The 22,814-nt window shown below is 39.2% G+C and overlaps 10 protein-coding genes and 3 non-coding genes across 13 annotated transcripts; 6 read left to right on the plus strand and 7 right to left on the minus strand.

Moving 5' to 3' along the window:
• Positions 1-275: 275 nt before the first annotated feature.
• On the minus strand, positions 276-775 carry smd2 (Sm snRNP core protein Smd2; the record flags this gene model as incomplete). The annotated part of the gene is made up of 4 exons (XM_056183529.1): positions 276-404; positions 462-574; positions 622-722; positions 771-775. The coding sequence occupies 4 exons, from the start codon at positions 773-775 to the stop codon at positions 276-278; spliced, it is 348 nt and encodes a 115-aa protein (XP_056038927.1).
• Positions 776-1,347: 572 nt separating this feature from the next.
• On the plus strand, positions 1,348-1,440 carry SOMG_20272. Its single transcript is given in 2 exon segments — positions 1,348-1,384; positions 1,396-1,440. It is a non-coding gene; the product is annotated as a tRNA-Ser (tRNA).
• A 4-nt stretch (positions 1,441-1,444) lies between these two features.
• SOMG_20273 lies at positions 1,445-1,516 on the plus strand. Its single transcript has one exon. It is a non-coding gene; the product is annotated as a tRNA-Met (tRNA).
• A 791-nt stretch (positions 1,517-2,307) lies between these two features.
• Positions 2,308-2,469, minus strand: SOMG_04751 (mitochondrial protein; the record flags this gene model as incomplete). Its single annotated transcript, XM_056183530.1, has 1 exon — positions 2,308-2,469. One exon carries the CDS (start codon positions 2,467-2,469, stop codon positions 2,308-2,310), a length of 162 nt encoding a protein of 53 aa, XP_056038926.1.
• A 1,609-nt stretch (positions 2,470-4,078) lies between these two features.
• On the plus strand, positions 4,079-4,564 carry SOMG_04752 (Schizosaccharomyces specific protein; the record flags this gene model as incomplete). Its single annotated transcript, XM_056183531.1, has 1 exon — positions 4,079-4,564. One exon carries the CDS (start codon positions 4,079-4,081, stop codon positions 4,562-4,564), a length of 486 nt encoding a protein of 161 aa, XP_056039168.1.
• A 918-nt stretch (positions 4,565-5,482) lies between these two features.
• acs1 (acetyl-CoA ligase) lies at positions 5,483-7,471 on the minus strand (the record flags this gene model as incomplete). Its single annotated transcript, XM_056183532.1, has 1 exon — positions 5,483-7,471. One exon carries the CDS (start codon positions 7,469-7,471, stop codon positions 5,483-5,485), a length of 1,989 nt encoding a protein of 662 aa, XP_056038928.1.
• A 1,382-nt stretch (positions 7,472-8,853) lies between these two features.
• SOMG_04754 (nucleoside 2-deoxyribosyltransferase) lies at positions 8,854-9,654 on the minus strand (the record flags this gene model as incomplete). The annotated part of the gene is made up of 1 exon (XM_056183533.1): positions 8,854-9,654. One exon carries the CDS (start codon positions 9,652-9,654, stop codon positions 8,854-8,856), a length of 801 nt encoding a protein of 266 aa, XP_056039164.1.
• An 885-nt stretch (positions 9,655-10,539) lies between these two features.
• cyc1 (cytochrome c) lies at positions 10,540-10,869 on the plus strand (the record flags this gene model as incomplete). Its single annotated transcript, XM_056183534.1, has 1 exon — positions 10,540-10,869. The coding sequence occupies one exon, from the start codon at positions 10,540-10,542 to the stop codon at positions 10,867-10,869; it is 330 nt and encodes a 109-aa protein (XP_056039162.1).
• A 1,149-nt stretch (positions 10,870-12,018) lies between these two features.
• lto1 (CIA machinery involved in ribosome biogenesis protein Lto1) lies at positions 12,019-12,423 on the plus strand (the record flags this gene model as incomplete). Its single annotated transcript, XM_056183535.1, has 1 exon — positions 12,019-12,423. One exon carries the CDS (start codon positions 12,019-12,021, stop codon positions 12,421-12,423), a length of 405 nt encoding a protein of 134 aa, XP_056038925.1.
• A 349-nt stretch (positions 12,424-12,772) lies between these two features.
• Positions 12,773-12,931, minus strand: snR46. Its single transcript, XR_008803712.1, has one exon. It is a non-coding gene; the product is annotated as a box H/ACA small nucleolar RNA snR46 (small nucleolar RNA).
• Positions 12,932-13,414: 483 nt separating this feature from the next.
• On the minus strand, positions 13,415-15,798 carry SOMG_04758 (ubiquitin-protein ligase E3 involved in rescue of stalled ribosome; the record flags this gene model as incomplete). Its single annotated transcript, XM_056183536.1, has 3 exons — positions 13,415-15,381; positions 15,446-15,649; positions 15,702-15,798. 3 exons carry the CDS (start codon positions 15,796-15,798, stop codon positions 13,415-13,417), a joined length of 2,268 nt encoding a protein of 755 aa, XP_056038893.1.
• Positions 15,799-17,127: 1,329 nt separating this feature from the next.
• Positions 17,128-18,111, minus strand: spp27 (RNA polymerase I upstream activation factor complex subunit Spp27; the record flags this gene model as incomplete). Its single annotated transcript, XM_056183537.1, has 4 exons — positions 17,128-17,310; positions 17,361-17,510; positions 17,635-17,849; positions 17,919-18,111. The coding sequence occupies 4 exons, from the start codon at positions 18,109-18,111 to the stop codon at positions 17,128-17,130; spliced, it is 741 nt and encodes a 246-aa protein (XP_056038891.1).
• Positions 18,112-18,459: 348 nt separating this feature from the next.
• Positions 18,460-22,340, plus strand: msh6 (MutS protein-like protein; the record flags this gene model as incomplete). Its single annotated transcript, XM_056183538.1, has 2 exons — positions 18,460-19,083; positions 19,134-22,340. 2 exons carry the CDS (start codon positions 18,460-18,462, stop codon positions 22,338-22,340), a joined length of 3,831 nt encoding a protein of 1,276 aa, XP_056039714.1.
• Positions 22,341-22,814: the final 474 nt, after the last annotated feature.

Consider the following 22,814-nt stretch of genomic DNA (forward strand, 5'->3'; position numbering starts at 1 on the left):
GAATGTATGTGAGCACACGTGTAAAAACATACAGATTAGCAATAATAGTATCCCTTTAATAATAATTACGAAGATGAAAATGAAGACATGTTGAGAAGGTTGGCCACGAAAGCAAAACAAATGGTTAAAAGTAAGATTCACTACGCTTTTTGAAAGGAGGAAGAAGACTTTATTGAATCATAAAAGAGACTAGATAATCTGAAAAAAAGAAATAGAGTAACAGATATAAGGGAAATGGTCATCATAGTCTATCCAAAGAAACCAAACAAGATAGATTAGGCAGAAGGGACGCGTACGACAAGGACAACGCCGTCCCCACGCAGAAACATTTTACTTATAAAGCGATCTTTATTGACGGCTTTCCCCTTTTTTCCAGAGGCATTTCGTTTACGCTCGGTCCACATCTAAGTAGGTTGGTTAGTATGTGAAAATTCCTGTGGCAGAAAGAAAGATGGGCATACCTCTTTGACATTTTCTAAAACAAGATTGGAATGACGGTCAAAAGCCTTTACTCTGGCCAGAAGCTTTTTATTATTGCGACAGTTGATTAAGACTTGATCATGGTTTTTGACGGCTAAGAGAGGGTTAGCTTGAATGAAAGGAAACGCGATGGAAGCATACCCTGTTGCAAAACGCTCAAAGGTCCAGCGGTGAACTCGTATTCCTCAAGGCGAGTGAGTTCTAATTCAGTGAGCTCACTCCGAGGTCGATTGACGAGATCTCTACACAATTAGTTAGTAAGAAGGAAACAAAGAAAAGAGAAACCATACGCCATTCGAAACGAAAGGAAAAAAGAAAGGTCAAGAGAATTTTGGATTTGGCTGGTACGTTTGGTGTTGAATTTTTATCAGGTAACATGGGTGACAGGCTGAAATGCCCAGACAAGGAAGGGCATGTCTAGCAAAGGAAGAATAACAAAGAAGCAAAAGGAGGAAAGGAAGGAATTGACGGATGAGACGATGAGAGTTTCTTTGAAATGAAAATGAAAATGATAAATAAAAATGGCAGTCAAATATTTATGGATAATGGAGAGAGGATGTAATGAGTGAGGTATGAGATGTTGGTCAGGTAGAAGAGTGTTTCATAAATGTACGAGAAGCAACCTCCATTTTGATGATTTTTCCAAAAATTAAAAGCTATACGAGAGAGAGATGTGCAATTTGTTTTACGGTCCTTGCTTCTGCTCCTGCTCTCTTTATTTTATTTTATTTTATTTTTATTTTTATTTTTATTTTTATTTTTATTTTTTGAGGAATTCCTTTTTGTAAACAAACAAACGAATTCTCGCTCAATCAAAATTGATAAAATGTGTATATATACACGTTAACTTGTATGAATACAACAACAGTCAGTATGTCCGAGTGGTTAAGGAGTTAGACTTGAACTATTCGAGCTATCTAATGCGCATTGCGCTCGCAGGTTCAAATCCTGCTGCTGACGAAAGTGCGCGGTAGGAGAGTGGAACTCCGACGGGCTCATAACCCGTAGGTCCCAGGATCGAAACCTGGCCGCGCAATTCTTTTTTATTTTTGTTTTTGATTTTGATATTTTTCATTTTTTGTCGCTCACTCAAAAAGAACGGTTTTCGTCGTTGCAATCGACTCTCGTGAGATCCAAAACAGGTGCGAATCCAAGACAGACTCGAGACTCAACTGAACAACAAAGGACGACGACTTCCTTGGGCCATGGATGCTGCAAAACTAAAGAAAGAAGACGAAAACAAAACCGACGTGAAGCTAAAGCTTTGTAAGTCATTGTAAACAACGTTTTGACTTGGAACATACAATGCATCACTAGTCTCTGTCTCTCTACCTACTCGACAACGTTCCACTACGACAAACTACTAAATCATTCTACAACAAAGACATTTCATAAACGTTTCAATATAATCAATATAATATAAAGACAAAGCAATCTTTTATTAACCATAAATATAGTATTAATACACAAAGAGGCAAACATGCACAAAAAGCAAGACATGGTTTCCCATCTTGAAAGCTAAATAAAAAAAAAGGAGAGTTCCTTCTATCGTTTCTCAGCATAAAGCAAGAATCAAAGAAGATAAAAGAAAAAAAAAAGAAAAAAAAAATTAATTAAAAAAAAAAAAACACACAAACAAATCAAAGATGAAAACATTGATCGAAACGAAACGAGACGAGACAAAACAAGAGAGACTCAAACTCTTGCCTTTTTTTTTTTTTTTCTTCGGTTTCTCTCTCGAAATGAACGAGTATAGGAAAAGAGGTTTCTAGACAATCATAATTGCATCACAACATTCATCTATCAGCTACTTTGTATCGTTCTTTCTTAGGTAGTACGACGAGTGGTGGGATGGACAAACACTTCGGGATCAGCGACCAACTTCTTGGTAAGACTGAAGGTAGCAAAGACACCAGCAGCGGCGACAGCAACACCCAAAGGCATCAATTCCATGGGGATTTTACGAAAGTTGGGCATACGGAAGGCCATTTTAGTGAATGATATAAAAAAAGAGGAAAAAAGTTGAAAAACTGCTTAAAGAAAAAGGAAAGCGAAAAAAAAAGAAAAAGTAAAAAACAAATAAACCGTAAACTGTTGTTGAAATACAAAATTCACGACTTACGGTCCAAGCAAGCAAAAGAAATTATTATAAAAAAAGGTGATATAGAAGTAAGAAGAAGGCAGGACCCATACGGCCTTTTATAGCAAAAAGGAAATCATGTCCCGCTTCTTAGTGGAAAACGAAGTCCAAACCAAATATCCAGAGAACCAATGGATACCTGAGTACAAGGATTGATTGGCATAGATGGTGTTTCTAAGCGCTAAATAAAACACGTAAGAGCACCGATTGGAAGTAACGAACAAATCACAGGGGATAAAAATAATGATTGGCTAATAATTTATAAGAAGGTTACATCTATCTCCAATACCTGTTTTGAATGGTGTGGAGGAGCCAATGAAAATGGTTGAAGGCTATGCAACGTCCAATAAGAAATAGGGATGCAATAAAAAATGCGATCGAAGAAGGAAAAGAGAAACTACAAAAGAAATACAAGCAATAAATTGTTTTGAATCAATTAGTATATTTTTAAATATTCTTTTGGTTTTTTTTTCGCATTTTCTTTTCAAACATCCTTCTTCTCCACATTTTGCCTTCGCACCTTATCCTTCTCCACACATGACGTAGATGCTTGACGAATCTTAGAAATGCTATGCTTTTAGAGAAAGGAAATGTAAGCATATGCTCGTACAATGGGTCGAGAGTGTAACCAGGAAGGGAATGCCATATAGCAGTCAACGGTAAAAAAATGGAAACTCGCTTTCTTGTACAGTATGTCACGATTCAGAAGGATACTGTAATAAAAATAAAAATTAAATTAAATAGAAAAAATAAAAAGTAGAAAATAAAAAATAAAAAAAAGATAGTTTCAAAAAGGATCCTTTTCTCTTTGGTGACGATTTCTTGTTTCTACATCTACGAGTTTGCTTTGGTTGACCCTTTCCTGACTTTTCTACTTCTTTTTCTTATTTTATTTTATTTTAATTTTAATTTAATTTTAAATTTCTTTTTATTCATTTCAAACTGCTCTTTCCACGGCTTGTCCTTCTTGCCATTCTTCGATTTCCTCTTCCTGTTGTTACCCAGAAGGGAACATACAGCCTTTGTATCATAGAAATCCGGTCAACGTACGCCACTACACTTATCGTTTGCCAAACAGAAACCCATTCGAGTCTTTCCTGTAGGACCCTTTTTTTTTGTTGTGAATTTTATTCTTTTCTGTTTTTCCTCCGTTGCAAGATACCGCTCTTCCTGTTTCAGAACGTTACTGTCGTCATCTCTTTTTCCATTTTTCCTTGTACCATTAGCTTGCTTCAATTGATTTGATTTGACTTGACTTGACTTGACCTACATTGTTCAATTGGTCTTGCATCCCTTTTCTAAAATTTGTTCTTGTGCTTCTTTGCTGTTATCTTTGTGCTTTTCTCTGTGGCCACTACGTACGCTTCAATAGGCACCAATTCGTCCTTATAGATCTTTGTTTCTCTTTTTCTTTTTTTCTTTTTTCCCTCTTCTTCAACCTTTGTTTGTTGTTTCATCATGGCTGCTCGTCGTCTTAGTAGTAATGCTCACATTGACCTTCAACCCATCCGTCAAGGCATTCTTCTACCCTTCAATGATCGTCCCAAGGAAATGAAAGGCCTTATAGAATGTAACGAACAATATTTTCGCTCTGTTTGCGACACGGTTGGTGAAAAAAAATATCAGAAGCTCTTGCATCTTTGGGGGGAAACTTCACGTTCAGAAGTTTGTGACGCCGACTTGCTCATGAAAAGCCAAAGGCTTCTGCTTTGTCTTCCCGAAGACTACGACACGAAAACCACCAACGACAACCAGGGCTCTAATGGTTCTTTTCAAATCGACCATTCCCGCTATCATCTATGGAGACAATTTTGTAATGTCATTGGATACGACATGCCCACCCCGACTCCCCAAGAAGATAGCAAAGCTCATGAAACCATCCTTGAGTCTCCTAGAACGGAGGAGAATGAGGCCGTCATGTCCAGTGACTCTACCGAGGATTAACCGTTTTCGCTTTCTCTTCCAAATCATACTTGCTACTTGGGCATGTGAGACAATTTAACTTTCCTTCCTTTCTCCATCCTATTTGTTAAACTCGGTTCCTTTGGCTTTTGAACATTTCTGTTTCGAACAAATTGGATGGTTGTCCCATCACATGTCTGTCCTCATTTTTTTTTCCATTTTATTGTACTAATACATTTACTTTTTCCTCCGTATGCTTTTACTTTTACTTTTCCTTTTCCTTTTCCTTTTTCTATGATTCTATCTTTTCATCTGGCTGCTAAGATTCTTGCTTTATCAAACGAACTACTTTTATTTTTATTTTTATTTTTATTATTATTGTTATTGTTTTTCTTCTGTTGCTCGCGTTTGTTACTATCTGCTTTTCTCATGCGCCAGATTCCCTATTCTTCCAGCAATATTGAGACTTCTGTAAACTGTTTCATGATAGTCATGACGAATCTATTTAATTTTGGTTTATTTTTTCTCTATCTCTTCCTCATTTTATGTACTTATTTAATCTTCAAAGTCAATTCTTTTACTACTCTATTTGCCTTTCGCTTTCCATTCTTCAGTATCTTTTTCGTAAGCAACTCACTTGTACTTCACTACATAGCATGTTCCTTCGCCTTTTCGTTAGTCTTACACTGCCAAACAAAATCTACTCAAGTCATTCCTACTGGGGGGCTGTTTGTATACTGATTAATCACAATGAAGAATATGAAATCAATTCTTTATCAACACAATTAAAATGTACAGCTTTATCAAAAGTTCATGAGCTCTTGGACAACTTTTCATGATATCAAAAAGTTATGCTTAATCTAAACGTTCAAGGAACTGAATATGGAATATACGATTCCATAACTCAAAACCTCCCCGCACATATGCTTACTTTTGCGAATGCCATTTGAATCATCTATTCTAAGAACTCTTTTGGTGAGTATGATGAACAGCGTGAATGATGTGTTCCACCACCTTGGGTTCGGCAAGAGTACTTAAATCACCAATCTGATCAGTCTCGCCAGCAAGGATCTTACGGAGAATACGACGCATAATCTTTCCACTTCTAGTCTTGGGAAGATCACTGAAAATGAGTTTACGAGGAGCTGCGAAGGGTCCAATGGTAGAACGAACGCTCATAATTAGCTGCTTTTCAAGATCAACATTGGCGACTGCATTTGGTTTAAGCAGAATAAAGGCATTAATAGCTTGTCCAGTTAGTTCATCAGGGACACCCACAACAGCAGATTCGGCGACAGAATCATGAGAAATCAAAGCAGCCTCGATTTCAGCGGTACTCAAACGATGACCAGAAATATTTACAACGTCATCAACACGGCCACGAATCCAAATATAGCCGTCTTCATCACGATATGCACCATCTCCAGTAAAGTAGAAACCAGGATAAGGCTTCAAGTAGGTGTCAATAAAACGATCATGTCCTTTCCAGACAGTACGGGCAGCACTGGGCCAGCTACTGCGAATGGCGAGAACACCTTCAACCTTATTGCCTTCAATTACTTTACCGTTGAGAGGGTCAATAATTACAGCGTCAATACCGAAAAAGGGAAGTGTGGCAGAACCAGGCTTCATGGGGGTAATAGGACCCATGGAAGAGACAATATGAGAACCAGTTTCAGTTTGCCAATAAGTATCAGTTACGGCACAACGACCTTGTCCTACCACATTATAGTACCACATAAATGATTCAGGAGCGATGGGCTCACCAACGCTTCCCAAGACACGGAGAGATGAACGGTCGTACTTGACATACTCGTCACCAGCGCGCTGAAGAAGACGGATTGCAGTAGGAGCAATGTACCATTGAGTTAACTTGTGGCGTTCGACAATGTTCCAATAGCGAGAATAATCGGGGTAAGCTGGAGTACCTTCAAACACAAGGGTGGCAGAACCCATCATAAGGGGTCCGTAAACAATATAGGTGTGACCAGTAATCCAACCAACATCACCAGCACAACCCATACGGTCGGTAGGATGGAGGTCGAAAATGTATTTACAAGTGGCAGCAGCACCAAGCAAGTATCCACCAGTCGTGTGGACGACACCCTTAGGCTTACCAGTACTACCAGAAGTATAGAGAAGGAATAATGGGTGCTCAGGGTTAACGACGGCGGGAGGACAATATTTGGGGAATTTTGGTACCAAATCGTGCCACCAAATATCACGGCCTTCTTCCATGGCGGTGGAAGCATCAGGAGAACGTTGGAAAACAAGGACGTTGGTTAAAGTGGGGCAGTTAGGATATGCTCTGTTCACAACAGACTTGAGAGGAATACGTTTACCACCACGATGGCTTTCATCACAGGTGATGATGAGTTTGCAGGAAGAATCATTGATACGATCAGTCACAGATTCGGAAGAAAACCCAGCAAAAATGATAGAGTGAATAGCACCTAAACGAATAATGGCCAACATAGTAATAACAGTTTCCGGAATCATAGGCATGTAAATGGCAACGCGATCACCTTTGGTAACGCCAAGGGAAGCCAATGCACCAGCACATTGGGATACATCGGCCAAAAGTTGGCGATAAGTGATGTTGCGGCCTTCATTAAGTTCATCAGCTTCATATATCAAAGCAATGTCATTAGGACGCTCGATGGCATGACGGTCGACAAGATTATAACAGGGTGAAATTAAACCGTCAGTAAACCAAGCAGCATCAGCGTTTTCGATGGACCCTTGCTTGACAGTTTCAAAAGGCTTTTCCCAGTGGATTATTTCGCGAGCCATTTTCCCCCAGAAGGTAGTAGGATCATGTATGGATTGTTCATACATGGCTTTGTACTCCTCCATGCTGGATATGTTAGGCTTGGGAATGGAGGCATCTTTGTGAAGACGAGCAGGAGGGTCTACAACAAAAGAGTAATTGGAAGCGTGTTGAGTCATCTTGTATAAAAAATAAAACAAATAATAACTAACGGATATGTAGAAACTTAGTAAAGGATCTGTTGGGTCGTTTCCTAGAAAACCAAATAGGGCTGGTCAAAGAAAATTAACGAGTGAGTTATTGAACGAAAATGCTAAGATTATCGACAAGTAAGAAATGAATAGTCGGAGACCAAACAAATAGTAGAGAAAAGGGAGGAATCAAATTAGGAAGCCTTAACCAAAAAAGGGTAGGGAAGACTACAAATTTATCGGTTAGTCAAAAAACAAATCTACTTTCAAGCAAAACACCCTCCATTGCTAGTTTGCTTTACAGAAACCAATTACCAGCGGAGGCGATAGAACAAGGCCTGTCCACTGTGTTCATCTCTTGATAATGTGCATACCTATACCAACAAGATAAAAAAATAAAGGAAATCAAAGGAGATTGGGGTATGGTAATAGGGAAGGAATACGAAAGAATCCGATTCACAAATTTAGCCTAAAAAAGAGTCTGTAGACTTTTATTTTAAGCTGTAGTCTAAAACTTATATTTCACCAAAGAATAAGATTCTATATTGTTCACAAAGTGAAAAAGAAATCTTAAAGGGGATGAAATGAGAAGTTATGCTGAAAAAGTCAAGATGGTGTAAATTGGTGGAATGACTCTGAGCTTTCGTTGTGAAAATCAAACAAAGATCAGAGCTTAATATTTATTACCACGCAAATGATAAAAGGAGTTTGAAAGCGAAAACGCGAACGTGTAGCAGAGCCAGCGGAAAAAAACGCGTGAATCGGGGAATCTATAAATGAGACGATAAAAAGAAAGAAGCAGCAAGGTTTTATCGTTTAACGTTGAATTAAGATCAAGTTAAAACGCGTAAAAAGAAGAAGGAAAGTGCAACAAGTTGTTGGTTTCAAATCCCCAACGAAATTGTGGTAGTTGGTAAGGGAAAGATGCGTGAGTTCTTTAGGGATACGGAGAGAGGAGCAGAACATACATGGTTTGAAACAGTTTGCCTATTAGAAGGGAAAAAAAAACAGAAAAAGGAAATAAATTTATTCAATTAAAATTAAAAGGAAACCTTGAATCTGTCAGATCCCTAATTTTTCGTTTTGGTCGCAAAACTTGCTAGTCATGAGTTTTCAGGAAGCGACAGGTAATCAAAGTTTTGTAAATATCTTGTAGTGGAAAGGTCAGTAATAATGTGGATTTTTGGTTTTGTCGTGTAGTGACATGAGAAAGCTTTTTGAAAAGAAGAGTGTGCATAAACAAAACCCGAGAAAAATCAAAAAACCTAATACTCAAATGCTCAAAGGTAAAAACATTTGTTTTCGGAGGAGCCTGCACGTTAAAAGGGTTCTGCTTTGACCGTTGAACGAGAGCTAATCTATAAAACAGCTCATGCTTGCTTGGCCCGTTGGGCAAGTTCTTGGACCAAGGCAGTGATGGCGATTCGAAAAGCCTCATGAATGGAAGTGTGAATACTGACGATACCTCCGGACATTCGAATGAATCCCTCAACCATGACATTTTGCACCATGCCTTCGGAATGCACAATGAGTCCATCAGCATCTTCCAAAGAGCCAGATCCTCCCTTGGAGGCTCGAGGGACCAATTCATCATCCCAGGCATTTTTTCGATAAGCCTGTACTTTATCTGGGTACGTTCGCCCGTCTACAGTAAATCCAGCAAGCGGTTTTCCTTGCGCACTCATGTACCCCAACTCGACAGCGGTCCCTGGATCCATATCTGGAGCTCTACGAAAAGGGTCCAAGCAAAAGATGCCAGCATCACAAACGTCCATCAAATTTCTGTCCAGAGTAGCAATTGCCAGACTCGTCGCAATCCCTGGCTCCATATCTTCCACTTCTTCTTGACCGTCGAAGGGTGCCATTCCAACAACACCGACTTGACGACAAATTGCTTTCAATTCTTCAAATATAGCGTAAGCATCGGGTCGAAACACCAAGTCTCCTGCCAAGTAGACTTTTGGTTGTGACACGGCAGGCAAAGTCATGACCTTTTTCTCGCAGATGCTGCAATCAATTGGGGTTTCTTTTCGTTTCTTTTTGTTTTCAAAGAAGCGTTGTTGCTCGGACGAATCGTTTACGAAAAAGACAATCCTTTGGTAACGAGTTCCAGCTATGCCCAACAATTCAGTTTGGGTCTTGTAAGATCCAAGCAAAGCAAAGCATTCCATTCCTTGAGCATGATTTATCTACCACACAGTTCCATATCGGCGGATCCTCTCTCTTTCTCACTCACTTTCTTGATATGATAAGACAATACCAGCCTTCCAAGGCAAAAGCTATGGAACAGAGGCCGTTTAAAAAAATGGGTACATGATTAGTTTGAAAAGGGTTCTTTTTTTTTTTTTTTTTTTTTTTGACGCTTATTTACTTATTTACAAAGTTCAACTCATTGTGGGGTTTGTTTACAAACAAACCAACTCGAAAGGAGATATCCTAAAGGATCAAAACAAGAGAATTAAAAGAGATTATTAATGATCGCCTTCATTTTCCTTTTCTATCTTCATAAGATTTCCCGTTGAGTCTCTAAACCAGACCCATATTTAATAGAAACGAGTCTTTCATACCAATAGACAAATCAGAGCAAGTGTGAAACGAGCTTTCGCGCTCTTTTCAAACCCATACTTTTAATTTCTTAACCGATTCTCTGCTACAGGACGAAACGCCTCAACCAGCACACCTCCCATCGAACATACCCAGTCTATTTCATTTCTTCCGTCTTTCTCCATCCCAGCCATAGCGTTAGGGTTCGTTACGATGCAGTAAAATACTTAACAAACCGCTCTTTCCACACATTATAGAAGATAACGATGATGTACCCCGCCTATTGTAACTGTGAGGATTGGTTGGCGCGTCAGAGATTTCGGAGGAAAACATCCAATGAGGATTCATGCAATCAATATAAATGGGGAATAGGAGGGCTTGAAATTCTTCTTTAGCAAACTCCAGAAAAAACCAATTTTGCGAAATTTCAAAAAAACCATTGAAATTTCTACCTTTTTTGCGGATTTCATTCAATCTTTTCTTGTGTAATCATTCTCTTTTAACCTGTCAAGATGCCTTACGCTCCCGGTGACGAAAAGAAAGGTGCTTCCTTGTTCAAGACTCGTTGCGCCCAATGCCACACTGTCGATAAAGGCGGCGCTCACAAGGTCGGTCCTAACTTGCACGGTGTATTTGGCCGTAAGACCGGTCAAGCTACAGGCTACGCTTACACTGAAGCCAACCGCGACAAGGGTATCACTTGGGACGAAAACACCTTGTTTGACTATCTCGAAAACCCCAAGAAGTACATTCCCGGTACCAAAATGGCCTTTGCTGGTTTCAAGAAGCCCGCTGACCGTAACAATGTCGTTACTTTCTTGAAGAACGCTACCTCCGATTAAATGCGAAATCGGTAGATATTATCATCGTTAATTTGATAGATGGATGGATGAATGAATTCCTTTTGTTCATTCCTATCATATTTTCTTCGTCTTCTTAATTCCTCATACTTTTTCGATTTAATTCAATGTCATCTCCATCCATTCTCTTTTTCTACGCTCTTCTAATGCTCATCGTTTCTTTACGAGTTTGGTAGATGATCCACGTAGTTTTCCATGGATTCCTGCAATCTCTTTTCCTGGCTTTATTTTCCTTTTTCGTGCCATTCATGAGCTATCCACAGGAAACAAAACAGCCATCCAAAACAAAAGGCACTAAGAAAAAAAGAGAGCGTTATACTTTGCTTTTCCTGATTTTTTTTTCTGGAAAAGAATCACATTTGATTTTCTATGATCTCCTTTTTATTCATTCATCCCTTCTTTCCTTTTTTACAGTTTCTCTTACGTTTTACCCGCTGCTTTCTTGGTAGCTTGTTTGCTTCCCAAAAAAAAAAAGAAAAAGACGATATTCTTTTCCATCCACGGAGTGGACTTGTGATGGTGTCTCGTTTTCTCTTCCTTTCTCTGGTGAAGCATTCATACTCTTGAATACGTTTCTAGCCGCAATATTGTCTAGTAACATTTACAGCAGCAGCAGCAGCACCAAGGCGAGACAGAGACTTGCTTTCTTTTGTTGCCGAATATTCTTGACAAAAACCCTCAAGGCTTAAAAAAATCATTGTAGTAAACAATTGATCTCATTTCCTTTCCTCAATTCAACACAAAACTTTTTCTGAAACGGTAGCAACTCTTTTGAACCATGAGCGAGCAAGCACAATAGAAAAAGATCGTTGACGGTACTTTTCAAAACCACTGTACCTGATTCTTTTTTTTTTTTTTTTTTTTTTCACCATTCAAATACTAAAGATACAAAATCCTTACAAGAGCGCATCAATTGCAAATTCAAATTATGCAGAAACCTTCCTCTGTCCAAAGAACCACCAGCCAAGCTAGCCGGTCTTGACTTGGTGGATGCATCCTCGTTTATGCCACTATGGTGGAGCTCACTAATCGAAATACGAAGGGAATGCAACGCATCTAGCAAGTCCTGGACAACAGGCGAAAGAGCGAAGTCTGAAAAAAAAAAGAAAAAAAAAACTACCATCTTGCTGAATGGAGTGGGAGGAAGTGACGGATTTTGAACAAATCCAATACCAAAAAGGATACGACGAGGGAACGGCTGTGGGACATCAGCAAGGGTACGAGGAGGCCTTTCTATTTGGCTTAGAACATGCGTACGAAAAGTTTCTCTTGATCGGTGAAATTTATGGACGTGTCTGTGTTTGGCTACAGGACGAGAATGTCAGACAACCGAAAGTGAAAAAGGCAAAAAAGCATTTGGAACAGTTGAAAACACTTTTAGACGCTTTGCCGTTCCACAATGAACACGAAAATACAGAAGCAGGTTTCGACGCCTACTGGAATCGAATCACCGCGAAAACAAAAGTTGTTTCAAGCCTTCTAGGGATTAGAATCTTGCCGCTGGATGCAGAACAAGACAATGACGGCTTTGAATAACTTTTAAACCGTCTATTTCCCTCTACTTTGCTATTCAAATTTGCCGTCTGCATTTTCCTTCGAGTCTTCTCTTCCTGGGTACTTACTTTGCGTAGAAAACGAACTTTCTGCAGGAAATTGTAAGTATTCCTTGTTCATCGTTTCCTGCATGAGCTTATGGCAATATACACTCTTACCGTCCTACATTCTATTCACATCCTCCTGCTGGCAATACATCCAACCGCCTTTCTTCACTGACTACCTCGTCATTTATCATAGATTATTTAGACATCAAACACTTTTTGGAATTAATTTTATGGTATATCATTTATTATAAAAAAAAAAACAATGCTAATCATCTATATCAGTTTTATGTGCAACTAAAACGATTTTTTCAATTCCTTGTATCTGTTCATTTGTCTCCCGACACAAGTTCTTTAGTCACTGGTTTGTCACCATTTCCTATTGGCCTATTTTTGACTTTTCTAGCTGGTAAGTTGCAACTAGAAAAGCTTCGAGTAGGCCTATTCTTTATATCGTAATTTCAGGTTTCATAGCTTTTGTTTTCATTCTATTTACAGTTTGAAGTTCGTTTCACCACCATGAATTCAATGAGATAATAGAATCGATTTCCATACGAGTATCTTTTCTATCCAAGTTTCTCCATATTGGCTCTAGTCAAGTTTAGTTTACAATGTAATCTCCATTAGCGTCTTTATGACTGCTTTTTATCGCGTTTTGTTTTGTTATCTAGTTTACTGAAGCCGAACGAACATTTACTCACCAAAATAAAGATTCCAAATTCATTGTAAGGAAAATAGGTAGTAAAGGATTTTGCGGAAGGGCTTGTTTGGGTCTAGTGGGCTTTTGTATGCAGTAGCCATAGCAAAACATCTCTAATATAAGGTCATATTATTCAAAAAAAACATGGAAGTACAACCTTCTGTCATATGCCTATTCTATAATCACATACTTATCAACTAATTAAACACTCATTATGTACAAAAGTCCATTAACCTAGGTGAAACAAAACAGTTTGCTTTTTTCCATTCTTTTTTTTCGAAGCTGAAGGTCGATTCGCCGAATCCGAGGCAGAGGATACTGCTTGAGCTTCAGAAGCAGCCCGAAAATCTGCTCCACGCGCTGGCTTTTTGCCAATCTGGACTTGAATCCTCTTCGAAGTAGAAGGAGGAAGAGAAGGAAAATCAACCTCAGAATTCATTTTCAGAGCTGATGATCTTGTTTTCGTGGGTATACCCCAAGAAGGAAGGGATCTAGTATTGACGTTTCTGACAGGAGCTGGAGAAGAAGCCGAAGCTTTCAATTTGCTTCTAGACGAAGGTGCCGATAATGCGGGCCCGCTATGTCTAGCGGCTGTTTCGATACGGTTCCAAACACTTGCAGTTTGAGCAGCTGTTCGATTTGATTTCTTTAAGCGCAACAAATTGGCATTATTTGTACCAATATGAGGCTGATCCTGAGAATTCATAATCTTCCATTCGTGCCATCCTTCAAGAAGCTCTTTGCTTTTATCTTTATTCTCTAATAAATCTGCAATATGATTCATAATTCCTGAAAGTTGTTCTTGTGGCTTGGATACCAACCTGGTAATACGATCCATAGCTTCTCGAGCCGACATCACATTTCCACGGAAAGACGAAACTGCAAATTTAAACTCATTAACCTTATTCTCGTCAAAACCTGTTAGTTTCATCATCCGGTCAATAACTTGCTGGTGTTGACCCTGTACATTAGAAACCATGGGAGAGCCTTTCTTGGCCGTAGCAGCAGCTTTTAGATTTTGAGATGATGACATACGAGAAATGGCAGGAGACGAGGTACGGCTACTCGCTGCAACTGTCGTGCGGACAGGACTAGGGGAAGGTTGACTCACCCGTGCTTGGGGGTTCGAAAGTTCATTAAGCGAAGGAAATTCTTCTATTCTCAAGGCCCTTTGCTTTCCGATAGCACCGGTTCTGGGAGCTGCTGTAGAAACTGGTCTGGAAGATGCTGCGGCAGATGGCGCTGGCGATGATAAGGCAAATCCAAAATTTGCATTACGAGCTTGTTGCGAACTCATATATTCTTCGTGTCTTATATGAGCAATCTCTTCACGAGATAAATGCAAGTTTGCCAATGAAGAAGTCGCCTCTTCAGTGGAAGCATTGGATGGATTTTTTCGGTTTCGGCGAGTTCTTCCCAAACCGCTTCCTGGGGGTTCATACTCAAATTCTGGAACGATTGTGCGTGCTTCTCGTAACTCTTTAGCACTAAGTCGTTGAGGATGCTCTTCTAATTGATGAGCTTTTAAGTCAATTTCGGTACCAAAAACCACAAATTTTCTTTCTACACACTCCCTTTCGGTGCAAACAAAATGGTCTTTTTCAAAATGACGTTCCAAGGCATTGTAGTTTCTGTAGTATTGGTGGGTAGGACGACCCGAAAGCTGATCACAAATATAACAACGCTCATGTTTCTCACGACAATGCTTGTAAAGCTCGTCGTCATCATAATAATGAGAGCTACAAAAACCGCACTTAGGGTGTCCCCTAAACCCAGTAACGTCCAGATCAGCACCCTGGTCACCTACTTCACAATGCTTTGTCAATCCCTTCTTAGAAAATAGGGTATGCTCATGGGTAAACACTTTCTTGTGGTTGATACATAAATCACAAAAATACTTGTGATGCGTCACTTTACAGTGAAGCTTCAAATCAAACCATCCTTTGCAAGTGATATCGCAAGCCTCTTCTGGACAATTGAATTGAAGTAAAAGATTGCATTCGTCTTGTACTTTTTGATTATCATACAGAAGTCCAAGCTTCTTGTCTTGAAATGGAAAATTATCCATTTCAACGTCTCGGATATCCATATCATGGTCTTGGGTAATTGAAATCACGTCCCATGGGACCTTACAGAATGTACATTCTTTAGTTTTGTACAAAGCGCGCAAACGTATGGCGCAAATATGGCACATACCTGTTTGATTAAAGGTTAGTAAAAATGCATGAACTGCAGCTAATTTCTTTGCTGGATAACTTACGATGATTACAGGGAAGAATGCATGTATACGCAATTGGTTCAGCACAAATAAAGCAAATTTGCTCTTCTTCTTCTTCGTCCCCAGCAGTTACGCTTTTGGTTACAGTAGTCTCTTTTTTATTTTCCTCCTCCTTATCTGAGTCTTCAATTCCAACAGGCTGGAGTTTAACAGCATTTTTCTGTGCTTCCTTTTTTGCTGCTACCTCTAAAGACTTGGTTATTATCCACTTGAGCTTTATAAATTTTCGTTCTCATACCAGAATTTGCAGGTTTCCTCTGATTATTTTTTACAGGTTTATTTTTTTGGTTGCTTTTTGGTTTTTTATTATCAGAAGCAGTCTCTGGCGACGGCATTTCGTTTTGTTTATACTGAATATCAAAATTGGTTCTGGGTAAGAAATGTACTTTCGTATTTTAAGTATATGCTACCGAAAGAACAGAGGAAAATTCACCACAAAGGCAGTAATCAAACAGACTTTTTCTAGTTTGTAAGCATTTTCCTGTATTTATTAATTAGCACATGGACTCTTGAAGTTCTTTTGTGGAAGCAAAAGTTCCAATGAAAGAAAAACCTTTTCTAGGCTAGTAAAATGAAATTGCCAAATATGAGCTTAAATAGCTTTGAAACGTTCATATATAATGCTAAGATACTTTGCATCGCTCTCAATGAGAATTCAATGATAAAAGTTTCCTTGCCTCGTCGAGTCTCCTACTTTAAAAATGTGTCATCTCGCCTCAATCAAAGTTTTGAGAGAATAGTATATCCTAGTTTATACTTATGAAGCAATATATTATGCGTTATCCCATTTATGTCATCCGTATAAGGAATCCGAGTCCATCAACTGTGCCTTGAATATCTCATTCTATTTTACGTCCCTTTAAAGGACGAAACCTGCTTTATTGTATGCATCTATTTCAGATGAAAATTTGATTGTGCAAGAATGACTCGTCGCCTAAACCAAAAGAGCAACGGCCGTTTCGGTTTTTGATACTGGAAATGCTTACGAAAGACATACAGACTAATTTAAGCAATAACAAAATAGCTATGAAAAAACCAGTAAAAAAAGTAATTAACAAGCTAAAAATATGCTGTGGATCTGACGTCTATTACATCTTAAGGTGCTGGATATCCAGGAGACGGATTTTTTTGAATTGTGTCTCCATCGCTTGATTCATTGCAACAACCATGGCTACAGCGATTAACCAAGACAGGTATTTGTACTTTGCCACAGCCTGTCTCTATGCATCTCTTGATACGCCTTCTAAAGATGTTTGAAACATAATATTTATTAACCAGCATGATATCCGTTAAACAAGGTGAAATAAACCGACCTAAAATGAAAGGAAAAGACTATAAAGTACTCATTAAAATTCACAAGAAGAAAACTCTCGAAAGGCATTCAGTTTGTTGCGAATTCCAATGCACACAATCATGTACAAATTTCATGGAGAAGTATTCATAGAAATAGCGATTTTATTAAGACATAAAAAGAAGCATCTCAGAGTATGATACAAAAATATAAGAAATACGGGGTCCTGCGGCTGAAGGCCTTTTGAAAACAAACAATCAATGTACAGTGGTTTCTGAGCTTGGAATTTACTAAAAGTCCTAGTTGCCAGAATATTTGACAAAGGAATAAACAGTAAATTTCAAAAGAAAAATGAGATCACCCATATATCCTTTTACTCGTCTTTGTTATCTTCCTCCTCCTCCTCGGGAGAAGCTTCAGGCTTGCTCTCTTCCTCAGGGTTTTCAGTATTTTCAGCGTTTTCGGGTGTTTCAACCTTCTCAGCTGCAGGTTCCGCTGGGGCTGGTTGTTTGGGGAGCTTGTCATCAGGAATCTTGGTCATTAACGAAGTCAAGTACTAATTCATTAGCAAACATAAAAATTTTTATAAAATCAATTGTATCTTACCTTGTTCATGGTAAACATGTGAAGGTTGTCCACATTGAATACATGTTTCAACTTGTCATCACACAAGATGGTACGCTTGTCATTGGGGTCCTGGAGATCGTTGGCCTTAATGTACTCCCATAGTTTTTTTACGGTTTGAGGACGAGACATCTGTTACGTTAATAAGGATTTTGAAGTCATACAGCAGATAGCGCTTGTCTAAGAATATGCCTATTCCTCGACTTTCTTGTCTACCAAAAAATAGAGCGACAGCTGCTGTTAATGAAGTTTTTACCTGTTCGACATTAAGAAACTCGGCAAGCTTGGGGTCCAACTGCATGGGCCTGTTCAAAGGGTTGTTGGCCGGGTCCACATTGCGTTTCTTTTTCTGACCGTCTTCACCTTCTTCAGCACCCTTGCGCTTTCTAGTCTTCTTAGCTGGCTTAGCGCCTTCAGCAGCACCGTCCTCAGTGTTCTTGGAGCCACGAGACTTCCTGGCGGGCTTTGTCTCTAGAAATTCAGCTGTCAGCAACATGCATTTGAAATATACAAAACGTTATTGTATTTCAATTTGCTTACCCGAGCCGCCTCCGCTCTGAGGAGCAGCTGTTTCATCGAAACATTGCAAAATTAGTGCGTTTAACTCTTTTTTGCTCGAACTTAAATCAACCTTCTTTTTTTCTTCCAGTAATTGTCGAACTTGTTTAGCTGACACAGTTTGACGATTTACTGTACCAAGAATATCCTTTATATCGCTCCTATACTGATCCATCCTTCTATTACTATATATTACAGTGTTACTATGACCTTATTATAAGTTGGTCAAGGTATAGTGTAGTAAGTGGTGTTGGTAGTAGAACTTCCAAGTCGCCGACCAAGGGAATACGCACTTCCACGAAATTTGACCTCATATAATACTGTTGTTGGCATAAGAATATTTCAATAATAATGAAAAACGCGTCAAATACTTATATTAAATGTGTTATTAGTTTTTAATTAGCTTGTATGAAAATTTTTTGTATATGTATTTAATGTATATATGGAACGCGTTTTTGTTTATTAGTCCGTGTCGCGATCGGCGTAAACAACTTGCCCAAAACCATATTCAAATTGAAGAATTATGAGCAAGGGAAGAGTGGAAAAAGTACAAGGAAATGAGCAAATTGAACCAATAAAATCAAAACAAAGAACTCTTTTTGGGTTTTTCTCCAAAATCCCGACTCCTAAGAAAGAGTCTCCATCTTCCTCCATACCTTTGCAAAAGTCTTCCGCGTCGCCAACTGCCGGCGGTACCGGCGACGCCAAACGGAAACCATTACAGAGTCAAGAGAATGAATTGCCTGTTCGTATTCCCGAAGAATCCCTTCAAAACACTTTTTCGTCTCATCCATCTAGTGATCCCTTTTCGTCTCCATTGTCGAGTAACGTACAGCGGTCCTCACCAAAGAGGCCTTTGGATTCGTATGAGGATGGGAACACTCCCAAGAATGTGAATGGAAAATTACTTCGAACTTCAGAACACATGGATACTGCTGTTCATTCCCCTCCCCGTGACAACGACTCTGATGTTTCCTTGGATTCCCCCACCAAAAATAAGTCACAAAATATTGAATTGGATTCCTCTTTACAGTCAGACCCTCAATTTTTCCCTTCTAGCCATCTCACGTTATCTTCCTCTTCAACAACACATGAAGACCCTGAGAAGAAATCGAATCCCCAAAGTGGGGGAAGGAGGTCCAGAAAGGTATGTAGTATCTTCCCAGTGTTCGTCGTATTCCTTTACTAACAATTAAGCCTGTGTCGTACCAAGAAAGTGACGAGGAGGATGCAGTATTGGCAGACGTGAAAGGATCAAGAGCCAATCGTCGTAGAAAAATAGTACTTGATGACGACGATGCTGATTTCGAAGAATATGTAGAGCCAGAACAGGAAAATGAGGCTTCTTCTGATGAGTCCATTCCAGCCAAAGAAGAAATACCTGAAGATGACCTTATGGACGAGGAAAACGAAGAGATGGATGACGATGATCATAATCCTCCATTGGCAGCCCCAAAGCCAGTGAACAGATCAAAGCCTTCAAAATCAATGTATGAAAATTATCGTTTGGGTTCAAACTTGGCCTCTGCAGATTTACCTTCCCCTAGATCCGCCTCTCCCTCCAAGGCAACCGCATCTGGTGTTATGAATAGAGAAGAAAAACGAAGATTGCGCATGGAAGCCTTTAAAAAGGATAATCTAGAACGCTATGAATGGCTTTTAGATGTGCGTGATGCTGATAAAAATCGTCCTGGTGATCCCAACTTTGATCCTCGAACTCTTTATATTCCTCCTTCAGCCTGGTCGTCTTTCAAACCATTCGAAAAACAGTTCTGGGAAATCAAGAAAAATCTTATGGACACTGTAGTCTTCTTTCAGAAGGGAAAGTTCTACGAGTTATATGAGAATGATGCCGCAATTGGTCATCAAATTTTTTCTTTGAAACTCACGGACCGTGTTAACATGAAGATGGTCGGAATTCCAGAAGCCAGCTTTGACTATTGGGCTTCACAGTTTGTGGCCAAAGGCTATCGTATTGCTCGTGTTGATCAGCTCGAAACTGCTTTGGGTAAAGAAATGAAGGATCGCCAACGAACTCAAAAAGAAGAAAAGGTTGTACAACGGGGCTTGACACAGGTTCTTACTAGTGGCACTCTAGTTGATGAAGCTATGCTAACATCCGATCTTTCCACTTATTGTATGGCAATTAAAGAGCTCATTCGCTTCGATAGTGATGAGCCATCATTTGGCATCTGTTTTATCGATACTTCTACTGGTGGATTTCAACTTTGTGAATTTACGGATGATATCCATAGAACGAAGCTTGATACTCTGCTGACTCAAACGCGTCCGAGGGAGCTTATCTTAGAAAAATCTGAAGTATCTCAGAAATCTATGAAAGTGATGAAGTACTGTGTTTCTTCAGCAGCAATTTGGAATTTTATAAAGCCATATACTGAGTTTTGGGATAAAGAGAGGGTTATTCGAGAAATTATTTCTGCAAACTATTTTGAAAATGGACTAAAAGAAGCTCCCAAAGTACTTTCGAGAGTTTTAGAAACCAAAGAACTAGCCTCTAGTGCGTTTGGTGCTTTGGTTTGGTATTTGCGTCAACTGAAAATGGATAAAGATATGTGCTCTATGGGTAATTTTATGGAATACGATACATCCCAACATTCTACTTCTCTCCTTATGAATGGTCAAACCTTGAAAAACTTAGAGATTTTTTCTAATTCATTTGATGGTGGTGATAAAGGTACGCTGTTCAGTCTTTTATGCCGTTGTGTAACACCTTTTGGAAAGCGGTTGTTTCACACATGGTTATGTCATCCTTTGAGGTCACCTGTTGCCATAAATGCCAGGTTAGATGTGATTGAACTAATTGCAGATAATCCTTCCATTAGAGACACGATATGGGGCTTCATGCATAAACTTCCCGATCTTGAGCGATTAATATCGCGAGTCCATGCTGGAAGAAGCAAGGCAAGTGATTTTGTTCGTGTATTAGAAGGATTCCAAAAGATATCTTTAGCATTTCAACAACTTCAGTCTGAATTTCAGGATATTGCTAAGGGTACTTTATTAGCACAATTGATAGAAAATGCTCCCGATATGCAAGAAGAACTTCAATCTTGGACACGTGCTTTCAACTGGCGGAAAGCATCAGAAGAAGGCGTGTTTGTCCCAGAACCTGGTTTCGAAGCTGAATATGATCAATCCCAACAATACCAGACTGAGCTGAAATCTGAGCTGTATGAGCTATTAGAGCAGTATAAGAAGCAGCTTCGTTGCTCTTCTCTTAATTTCAAGCATGTCGGTAAAGAAGTGTATCAAATAGAGGTACCTTCTGATGTCAAAGTACCAGTAAATTGGTGTAAAATGTCAGGCACGAAGAAGGCAAATCGCTATTATAATGACGATTTGAGGAAAAAAATTAGGAAGTTACTCGAAGCTGAAGAAGTTCATTTGTCAATTATGTCGCGAATGCAGGACAAGTTCTACACAAGATTCGATGGTAATTATGAAAAATGGCTAGCATTAATCAAATGTACTGCTTCTATAGATTGCTTTTTCAGTCTTTCTCAGGCTGCTGCTGCGTTGGGTGAGCCCTACTGCCGACCAGAAATTGTTGAGGGTGACAAAGGTGAATTGGTATTTGATGAGTTAAGGCACCCATGCATAAACGCTACGGCTGCCGCTACATTTGTACCAAATGACGTTACACTAGGTGGGAATTCAGCCAACATGGTGGTCCTGACTGGTCCCAATATGGCTGGTAAATCTACACTGCTTCGTCAGGTGTGCGTAGCAGTCATCATGGCTCAGCTTGGCTGTTGGGTACCTGCGAAATATGCTAGATTGACTCCTATGGACAGTATTCATACACGATTAGGTGCCAATGATGATATCATGTCAGCTAGAAGTACCTTCATGGTGGAGTTGTCAGAAACTAAAAAAATAATCGAAGAAACTGGACCAAAGAGTCTAGTTATTTTAGATGAGCTTGGACGTGGTACCAGTACGCATGACGGTCATGCAATAGCGTATGCTGTTTTGCATCATTTGGTGTCCAAGCTCGGTTGTCTGGGATTTTTCTCCACACATTATCAAAGTCTCTGTATAGACTTTATAAAATATAAACAAGTTCGGCTTATGCAGATGGCTGCAGCTGTCGATGAGGAACATCGACGTGTTACGTTCCTTTATAAATTAGAGGATGGTATTTGTCCAAAGTCTTATGGTATGAATGTTGCCAACATGGCTGGATTGCCGGAGGCAGTTATCGATGCAGCAGAACAGAAGGCCGAAGATATGGAAGCAACGACAAAAAGTTTTCATAAAGCAACAGATGACATCGCTCTGGTTAGTGATTTCTTTCAATTAATGCGTATCAATGAAGGAAAAGAGCCATCGACGATGGCAAATCTTCCCTTGATGCTTGACTGTATAGCAGGAGACAATTAAGAAGAAGCATATACATGATTTGATATGAACCTACTGCTAAAAGTCTCCTTTTATGAATGATTTAGGTGCAGGGAGGACTAATTGGTTTGCTGGCAAACCAAGTCAGATGAAAGTCTTTACTTTCTCTTGTGATTCTTAAGGTATTTAAATATTAATAATATTGTATTGAGTAATTGTTTAAGGTAAATTATTCCTTTGGTGGCTGCCATGAATATGAATTTTAATATAGTTACTTTTGTACAGCTTTGATTCCATAATAAGTTTCAGAAGATTTAAAGCAAATATTCATAAACTGAGGCCAGCTTTCCTTCAATTATTAAAGGCTTTAACATACTCTATAAAAGGAATACAAAACCCACTTCGTGAAAGTTGTTTGTTTATTAACGCAATGCATTTGCACTCGCTACTCCACTATACCGAATCTCACCACCATCTCTATTTGGTTTCGTGACTGTTATTTCCATTCATATCAAA

The sequence above is a fragment of the Schizosaccharomyces osmophilus genome, chromosome 3 (genome assembly GCF_027921745.1).
Source record: "Schizosaccharomyces osmophilus chromosome 3, complete sequence".
In the NCBI taxonomy this organism is placed as follows: domain Eukaryota; kingdom Fungi; phylum Ascomycota; class Schizosaccharomycetes; order Schizosaccharomycetales; family Schizosaccharomycetaceae; genus Schizosaccharomyces; species Schizosaccharomyces osmophilus.